General features: G+C 32.3%; 1 protein-coding gene across 1 annotated transcript; it reads right to left on the bottom strand.

Moving 5' to 3' along the window:
* Positions 1–728: 728 nt before the first annotated feature.
* Positions 729–2,701, bottom strand: LOC115980441 (protein ACCELERATED CELL DEATH 6-like). The gene is made up of 2 exons (XM_031102691.1): positions 2,267–2,701; positions 729–1,340 (listed from the first exon to the last, which is right to left on the bottom strand). Exons 1-2 carry the CDS (start codon positions 2,699–2,701, stop codon positions 729–731), a joined length of 1,047 nt encoding a protein of 348 aa, XP_030958551.1.
* Between the last annotated feature and the right edge of the window lie 7,655 nt (positions 2,702–10,356).

The raw sequence follows: 10,356 nt of genomic DNA, 5'->3' as shown, positions 1-10,356 counted from the left end.
AGTTTTAGTTTGGGAAAAGTCGTTGATGATAAAGTGAAAAAAAAAAAAAAAATTAAAAAGTTATATATAAAAACTAAAAATTAAAAACTTGTCTGAATAAGCTAAAGGCCAATGGACACAATAATGATAAAAGATTATTAATAACAATCTTGATAATTATTTTATATTTAAACGAGAGAAAAAATATTTTATTAAAATTTCTTGTATATTACACAATTACTGACTATTTGAATAGAAAGACAAAATGAGAGAAAAACCAAAAACAAAACCAGAAAAGAAGCATGGTTTCAACTAAATGAGGTGGAAATATATTTATCTGGTAACAACAATGGCAAAGGACTTTATCTTCTGTGAACAAATCTCTCTCTCACCCAAGTGTCAAAAGGTGTCAAGGATTAAAAAATAAACAAAAATAATGAAAATCCAAATCAAAATCAATATGACCCATTCTAAATAATTAATTAACTTTGTTCTCCCTCATCAATTAATTAATAATCACTGCGAGAATGCAACTTTGGTATACACCAACCACAAGAAAAATAACATGCTTTATTTCTTTTAATGAACAAGAACTTAAAATTTAAAGTTTAAACTATTCAAACCAACGACAGCACCCAAAAAAAAAAGGCACACCAAACAAAGGCAAAGCAAACAAGGCTAAATCCAAGCAGCCTCCCATGCAATGCTGAAATGATCAATTAATTAAATCATCCCAGACTAGCTTGGGCTTAGTTTTCAAACAGTAATTTTTCCTCCTTCTTTATTGAGAGAGGAAATAACATGTTACTTAGGAAGCAACCACAAAGGAGAACGGCCACAGTAATCCCCAAGGAGTGTGGCACCACTGTATAGGTGCCTGCAATAAAAGCTAACAGCAAGGCTCCAATAGACCAGTTTGTGTAAAAAGAAATACGTCGTGCCACTTTTTTGTGAAAAGTGTCGTCCTTAATCGTTGCTGAAGCAAAAAAGTGGAGGAATACTGAGGTAGTGGAAAGACCAAAAGCTAAAGTATTAGCTATTAGAAATACACCAAAAGCAGTTCTTTTCCTTAGTACTGCCAAGCCGGCATCCCCATTCTCACTTTCGTTTTGGTTATATCCACCAGGCATTGTGAAAGCTGCCGCGAAGGTCACAGTAGCAATGAGAGTGACTACCAACAAATTGGCCTCGCTCATTCGCTTCCAAAAATCTGATACAGAGCCTTCCTTGCCTTTGCTTTTGTCGTCTCCAACGACATCAACAGCCAGTTTTCGTTTACTTCTAGGGTCCAAACTCCGAATGCCCATCTTTAAGAGTGCTCCCCTAAGGCTTGGTCGACAGCCCTTCCACCACAGTGGGCTCTGGATTTCATCATGAAAAATTTATAAATGAATGATTTTTGTAAAATACTAAAGCTACCTAACCTACCCATAAAGACAAACACGTGCACACAAACATTATACATATACATTTATGAAAGACGTGTATATGATGCACACTAGCTTTTGAGGAAAATTAAGTTGATTAACTCTATACTTTCAATCAAATTATATTAATAAAACTTGGTCGCCTTTGTAATTGGCTAAATTACACAACTACGTTATTTTAGGGATCACAAATAGTGCAATTATGACGGAGACTAACTAAAATGTTGAATTGTACAAAGTCAAGATACAAGTCAAAAATATAAATGGTTGAATTGAATTTCAAACAAAATTTGGTAATGTAATTTGTAATTTAACCTGGCTTTTTTTTTCTTAAAATAGGTAGACACTCTTGTGTGAGTGATGCTATTAAAATTTCTAGGAAGAATAATTTAGATTTTTAGAAAAATTATTCTTAGAGGTCTGAGATTCAACTCATGTACTAGACTTGAGAGGAAAAGTTGCCCTTTTCTATAGTTATGTATTAATAAGAAGTTAATAATAGAGTCCTTTTTCAAATTAAAGATTTTCCCCCACCAAATCAACTGTCTTTTTGTACATCTACATTCTAGACCCAAATAAATAAATAAGAAAAATGTTAATGAGTACCGTCCGATGCTTGTTAAGGTTCCCTAATGTGGGTTCTACATAATAAAAATGAGATAAATGAAAGCAAAAAACATAAAAATACTTATAAAGTTGAAAAAAATAACATAAAGCTGTAAAAAAAGGCAAAAGTTATAAAATTTAAAAATTAAAAAAAAAAAGTTAAAAAAGTTGTTAATGAGCTTGCGGTAACCATTAACACAACCCGATAAATAAAGGCAAAACTGGGAGGAAGGAAGGGGCATACTGGTACGTACCATGTCTTGTAACTTGTCTTCTAACAAAAAATAGTCCATGTTGGTGAAGCCCTCATCGTTTGTAATGTTTAATTGAACACTAGTATGAAGTACATTCCAGTGATGCCCATTGATGGCCACCAAATGCATAGGCGTGTTTCCTTCTTCGTCCTGCTCGTTAATGAGACTCCCAAACTCTGCCCCCTTAAAAAAGCGAAATACTTCTGACATTCCACTCTCTGCAGCAGCATGAAGAACATTCCGACCCTTCTTGTCCAACAACTCGGACATATCTGGACATGCTTCCATGAGTTGTTCCATTACATCAACATTGCCTTTCTTGGCCGCAATGTGAAGAACAGATAAACCTTCTTCGTTTCTTACATATGCTGGGGACATGTCCTTTTCTAAAACGAGCTTTTCTAAAAGGAGCTTGACAAATTCCTTATTACCCATATGCGCAGCAATGTGTAAAGGAGTCCATCCTGAGTCATCGCCTTGTTCAATTATAGATGGCCATTTTTTCATCACTTCTTTCACAAAAGCTAACACAATAGAGGAAAAATTGCATAGGTTAATACATAATAAGAGCATTTTTTTTTCATGACACAACATGGGGCGAAGAGCGTTTGAACCTATGTGACTTCTCTCCATGCAACTCAATTGTAAAACGCTAGAATTCCAAATAGATTATGGTTCAGGGACAAGATTAAAACACAAAGGTCACAACAAAATTGATTTTGAAATGTTAATTAATATAAGTGATATGGTACAAACTATAGCTAAAATACAACATTTATTTATAACAAAATAACTTAAAATATTATTTTACTAACCAAAAAAATTCTTAAAGTAGAAATCCAAATATAAGAAACTTAATTATTAGAAAGAAAATTGAGAAGATAAATATATGAAGATTTTCCTAAAAAAATTTTCTATGTATTTTTCTTTTAAAAAATTATAATATGCTCATTTTTCTTTTTCTTTTTTTTTTGGTGCCTAAATTGCAAACTATACTTCTAAAATTTTGAAGTATTTGGATTTTACACCCTGAAATTTCAGAATTTGGATTTTAGTTCCTAAAGTTTAAAGGTGTTTGGATTTTACACACTGAAATTTAAGAATTTAGATTTTACCTCCAAAATTTTAGGGGTATTTGGATTTTACACCTAAAGTTTCAGAATTAGGATTTTATCTCTTGAAGTTCTATTCTATTTGCATCGGCAACCCCCCTATCCAAATTTCCGTTAAGTGTCTCATAAATTGCCACACATATTTAGTTTATATAATAAAATGATGTCACATAATTTTTGTAGTCTATAAAGATTAAATAATTAGAAATGGCATGATATAATTAAAATAGTGTGACATCATTTTAGTGAGACTTACAAAATCAAATTCTCTCATATGCCAAACAAAAAAGAAAAAGAAAATTAAGCTTGAGCATTGCCTCCTAAAGTTACAACTTTTAGAACATTAAAGTTAAGAAAAATAATAATAATAATAATAATAATAATAATAATAATAATAAATTGAACCAAAAAGCATTGTTTTCAGACCTGAACTGTGAGAGGGAGAGTTTCAAAATTTTTGAAGGTCGAGCTGAAGTTGAACATAAGTCGAAACATGATGACGTCATAATTAATTTATATTTTTTTAAGAGATAAATGAATATACTAAATTAATAAAAGTAGAAAAATGGACTAAAATAACCAAAATAAATATTGAGATTTATCTCTCAAATGTATTTTTTTATATCATAACTTTTATAAGGCAAATAAGATATATTAAATTATAAGCAAACATAATTTAGATATCAAGTTTCTTAATCAAGTGAGCTAATAACATAATGGAAATTTTTTTAATTTACTGAAGAGATGAAATTTTAAATTTTCTTTTTAAATTTTTTTGTGCAAACCTATATTTAAACTAATCTTAAGTTATGCCCAAGTCCATTTTTCATTGCCCAACTCCATTTAAATGGTCAACTATTTATGAAATTTCAACCAAAAAAAAAAAATAATTGTAAGAAAGAGTGGTAGACATGCCCATTAAAAAATTGGTTAAATACTAATACAAGGCTCCCAAGACATGTCTTCTTCCCTTTTTTTTTTTGAGAAAGCATTCACTGGCTAGTGGGAGACCGTGATAGAAAAAACTAAAAAGTTCATCTTTATCTTCTGCAATGAATAGCAAATTTCAAAGAGAGCAAAAATACAGAAACGGCAAAACCGCAGAAGAAAAAAAAAGTAAAGAAAAAGAAGAAATGGAGATGCAAGCTCAAGGTCTGACAGCATCTCACTGTGGTTGAGGAGCTTCAACAATGGCCGTAAGTATCCAAAAAAAATTCTAACTTAAACCTTTGAGAACCGTCCATGGTTTTTAAAATCGGGAGGTTGAACGACGGTTCATACGATCTATTGTTTTTTCTACATATGCCAGTTTCAGGAGTTAAAAGAACCATTTCGATGAATGGTTTTCGGTTATTCCGGTCGGACCGTACATTTTAATCGGGGTAGAAAACCATGAAAAAGGAAAGAAACAAATGGTCATATCAATTTACAAGACTTGACTGGAGGCTATCATATTAATATTACAATTTTCATAAAGTAATACTATATACACACACAAAAGTTTCGTCCAATTTTTTTTTTATAGAAAAGGATTGTCATTTCATTAAAAAGAAGCCAAATCAGCTTGGAGTACAACATTGAGATGGGGTGGAATCAGTCTTATTAAATCCGGCCTAGTTCAGCCGGTTAAACCAGTGACCTGGTGCATTGATCGAGCTAAGTGAACAATTAGATAGGAAAAGTATATGATCCGGTCAAAACTGTTGCAACCTGGTGGGTTTTAAGTAGCCTATGTGACTTGATTGGGTTTTATTAACCTGGTTGAGTTTGCAAATTGTGTAAAATTATATTAATAGATCCACTTTATTGTCTCTTTTATAATTTAAATGGGTGATAATATGGTAATTTAAAAAAGAGAAAACATTAAAAAATGCAAAGAAAGAATTGTTTCACTTTTCAGTTTTCACAATTCTCAAAACCTACTGCTACGGGTTGCTATTATGCATAATTTTTTTTTTTATGCTTTGAAGTCTGAACGAATGTACTTGGCCAACAATTAGCATGTAAGTATGGCCATATAACTCTATGCCACCAACTATCTTCTTTTGTTTAGTTTTTGTTTTTTTTGTTTTGTTTTGTTTTTTTTTTTTTTTTTGTTTTTTCTTTTTTTTTTTTTTTGTCATGTACGGTGTGAGTGTGTGAGAGACTAAGAGAAATAGGCATTAGAGTTTGAGATTTTCCTTTTTATTTATTTAATATACATAATTTTTAGAAATGTAACAAGATTTTCTTTAGCAAAGACTTTGTTGCAATCTTATGACATTTGTTTATTTTCCTTGTGAATTTTATAGAATTTCTAATGCTATTGCTTATGAAACATTGATTTTGAATTATAATGACAAATTTAATTTAGACATATGCTTTTTTTTTTTTTTTAATTTACATATGATTTCTCAAACTTAATTTTATATATATATATATATATATATATAATTTTTAAAATATTGTTATTTGACCCTGCGATTCGACCAATAAACCATTAGTTGAACTAGTGACCCAACAACCTAGCTCATAAATCAGGTCAACATCTAGTTCGGGTTTAATCACTATGGTTGGAATTAAGTATGAGACGAAATAAAAGAACGCACAACCACTTGGAGAATGGCCATGCCAAATTGGTGGAGAGAGAACTTCAATTGTGGGTTTCTTCATTTCTTGTAATGAAAAAGATAGAAAGATGAGATCAATTCTAGCAACACCACCAACAAAGATTACCGACAATGATAAACGGTGGGGCAAGCAAGCCTGTGGTTGGTCATGGCAATTCGAGATGAGGGAGTGTGGAGAGAAGAGAAAGGCAACTTTGGTTCAATTGAGAGCTTTGAGGTTGGACTGAGAGTATTAATTTTTATAAAACCCTAACTTTAGATTTTGATTTCTTTGTTTTTGTTATGTTTTTATTTTTTTTTTACTGGTGAAAATGGTGAGGTAGGTTATCAGATGTCTAACGACAGGCACCCCAGGTAAGTTAAGTAACACTTAATAAATCACAGGTAGGCTTAGTTAAAATAGTCAAACCATAATTTGGTTAATTGCGATTTCCCATTTTTTTTTTTTTATAATGTTAACCCATCCATTTCTATATATATATATATATATATATATATGTTAGGTTCTAAGACTTTAGGATCTAAATGTCTTAGAACTTCAATGTGTAATGTTGTCAAATCATGATCAAAACATTTAGTCTAAATTTAGGCTACTCAAAGTGTGGTTATGTGTAAAGTTGAAATCGAGTAATTGCAGGAAATTACTATTCAATTTCTGCAAGGCTCAATCGATTGAAAATTAGACTCGATCGATCGAAGCTCGTGCAGATTGTTTTTTCTGCAGAATTTCCAACTCAACCCAAGCCCATATAACGTGTAGGGTTTTATGTATTGCTTCAAATATAAAAGGAAAAAATCTTAGCCACGTTTTAGAGGTTATTGATATGCTGTGTGTGTGAATCTCTTATGAGATCTTGAGGTGTTTACTTTCATACACACTTAGAGTTATCAAGATCAAGATTGATATCAAGAACTTGGTGATCTCTTCAGTTGCTGTTTCAAGAGCTTAAAGAAAACACAAGTGGGAGTACTTGTAGTTGCTGTGGATCAAGGAAAGAAGTAGTTCGTGGACTTGGAGCTGTCACGTGGTTGTGATAGTAAGTTTTCTACTCGAGGTAGCAATAGAATGTTAGTAGTCTAAGTCTTATTGTAAAACTTCAATTCTTTCATAGTGAATCTGTTTTACCTTGAAGATAGTTAGGTTAAATCCTTCCCAAGTTTTTTATCGGTTTGGTTTTCTTGGGTTATCATATCGTTGTGTTCTTTACTTTTCCGCACTATTCACATGATATGATTTACTTGTATTAACCTAGATCTGAATAATTTATCTAAGTAATCACTTAGCTAAACAACTATGTTAAACAAATGTGTTTTAAGGGATCTAAAAACGTACAAATGGTAACAAAATGGGTTAGCTCTAGTATTTAGATCCTTTGATCTAAGAGTTGATCCTTGACCCCTATTGTCATGGAATACGATCACTCTCTTGTGATCCCACCTCACTTTGATGGGAACAATTATGCCTACTGGAAAGTAAGGATGAAAGCATTCCTGAAATCTATTGATGAGAGAGTTTGGAATTCCATTGAATACAGATAGGAGAAGCCAACTACTCCTGTAAGCGAGTGGCAAACTTCTCAGAAAGAAGCAACCGCTTTTAATAGCAAAGCCATGAATGCTATTTTTAATGCTGTTTCTATGGAGGAATTCAAGAGAATCTCTAATGTTGATGTCTGATGATGAAAGTTTTGATAAATTTTATGCTAAGCTTAATAATATTGTTTATTCTGCTTATAATTTGGGTGAGATTTATGATCAACCTAAAATTGTTAGAAAGATTCTTAGATCTCTAAATGAGGACTTTAGACCCAAAGTGACTGCCATTATTGAAAGTAAGAATGTGGACTCCATCAGGGATTCTAGCCTTTTACCCCTATTTTTCAAAATATTTGGCAATATGCCCCTGTTTCCAAACTATTTAGGTCCGTGCCCCTGTTTTGAAACTCGATTTTATCAATATCGAGTTTCAATCAAAAAACTCGATTAGTATAAAATCGAGTATGGAGTGATCAAACTTTTAAAAAAAAAAATTGTGTGGAACTCGAGTTCATGGAGCTTGAGTTCCATACCTATAGCGGCATTTTAAATGGAACTCGAGTTCCATGAACTTGAGTTCCATGCAATTTTTTTTTTTTTTTAGTTTAATCAACCCAAAGCTATAACAGCGTTCAGGAACACCTATAGCGGCGTTTTGGAACTCGAGTTCCATGCAAATTTTTTTATTTTTTAAGTTTGATCGGGCATAACTCGATTTTAAACAAATCGAGTTATTCATTGAAACTCGATTTTGAGGAAACTGAGTTTCAAAACAAGGGCCTGGACCTAAATAGTTTGAAAATAGGGGCATATTGCCAAATATTTTTAAAAAAAGGGGTAAAAGGCTAGAATCCTTGGACTCCATCCCTGTTGATGAACTTGTAGGATCTTTCCAGTCCTATGAGTTAGACCTACCTAAGACAAACAAATCCAAATCATTAGCTCTTAAGTCAGTTGATGATGTTGATGGGAATGGATTTGATGATGAACTCTTTTCTACAGAGATTGTCTATCTTGCCAAGAATTTTAGAAACTTTCTTAGGAACAACAACAGAAGGGTAAGAGGTAAAAACAATGTTGAACCTAGGAATTTTAAGAGGAATGAACCCACTAAAGTGAAAAATACTGATAAACCTAGAGAGAAAGTAGGTCAAACCTCTAATGATTCCATGGGTCAACAATGTTTAGGTTGTCAAGGGTATGGTCATGTGAAATCAGAATGTCCCACATTTTTGAGATCAAGGGGTAAAACTATAGCTGTAACCCTTAGTGATGATGAAGTTTCTGATCATGAATCTAGTAGTAATGAGGATGGAAACTTCATTACTTTCACACTATTGCTATAGTTGATGAAAGTGTTGTGGTTGATGAGAACCTTTCTGATGGGGAACTCTCTGAGAATGTTGATTTGCAAGAAGCCTATAATAAGTTTTGCAAGGTTGCTGCAAAGGATGCTACGAATGTTGATTTAGGTTTAATGAAAATTGCTTCTCTTGAACTTGATAAGAAAAATTTGCTAATGAAATTGTTTGATGCTAATGAATTGCTTGATAAGGTGAAGATTGAGAATATGTTGTTGCTTGATAAAGTTAAGAATTTGAAATTTGAATTATCTGTTGCTAGAGAACAAACAAATAGGTCTGCTAATTCTAAACTTGAACACATGTTGAGTATTCAGAAGTCTCCCTTAGATAAAACTGGTTTAGGTTTGAAGATAGCATCTCTGTGCCTAAGATTCATTCCACAAACTTTGTTTCTTCTTCTGAGCCCCTCATGAGTGAGATTGTCAAACCATTGGAAGTTACACCTCCTAGGAAGATTAGGGTTGATCTTAAAGAGTCTAAACCTAAAAATCCTACCATTTCTAAGGATAGGGGGCATGATAGACCTTTGTGGGTTTGTCATTTTTGTGGAAAGGCTGAACACATTCATCCAAACTGTTTCAAGTTGCAAACTGCTAAGCGAGCAAATAAGCCAAAAGTACCTACGCCTCAAGCATAAGATCCTATGGTACTTATTGGTGAGTTGGTAAAGGCATTAAACCTTTATTCCAATCCTAGAGTTGCTCATTATTCTAACTCCAATGCAAGAGTTGCATCTAAAAAGTTTTGGATGCAAAATGCTCCATCTAATTGAGTCTTTCTGACATGGTCCTTATGCTTCATCTCTTTACTCTTTGTGACCATTCTTCTTTGTTGTTTTGTTTTCTTTGTTTTTAGGATTTGCATTGCATAACATTCATGCATTTTATGATAGGTTGTTGTTGTTTTTTTTTCAAAAAAAAAAAAAAAAAAAACAAAACAAAAGGAAAAATGTGTTTTGCATTATTTTTCTTGGACTTATTATCAAGGCTGGCCATATTATCTTTACATAACATGTTTATGTACCTTTTTTTAGCTTGGATGAGCTTATTTTACTGCACATTACTAGTTTTAGCTTTGTAGTGCATGTTGTGTGGGAGTTGTTTATAGTTTTGATCACATAATCTTGATCTTGAAGTCACATGCTTTTTATTGTAAGGACTAAAAAATCCTAAGAAAAAGGGATAAATAACCATCTCACCACTATTTTCTAGTCAATCATGAACACCTTAGTGCATATCATATGATTTTGTGCTCGAGAAAGTGTAGCACATGCATAAAAAGCAAATAAGGTGTAGCCTCGATTTAAATAATAAAATTGGTATGTACATTATTGGGCTATAATAAATTCAAATTGAAATAAAAAATTGGTGTGTACATTATAAGGCTAATCAAGAAACTTACATGATTGCAAGCTTGTTTTCTAGGAGATATAAGAGTTATATGATGTAACTCTTTAGATGATAGTCACT

This window comes from Quercus lobata, chromosome 3 (assembly GCF_001633185.2).
Source record: "Quercus lobata isolate SW786 chromosome 3, ValleyOak3.0 Primary Assembly, whole genome shotgun sequence".
In the NCBI taxonomy this organism is placed as follows: domain Eukaryota; kingdom Viridiplantae; phylum Streptophyta; class Magnoliopsida; order Fagales; family Fagaceae; genus Quercus; species Quercus lobata.
This window is presented reverse-complemented; position numbering and strand designations above follow the sequence as displayed.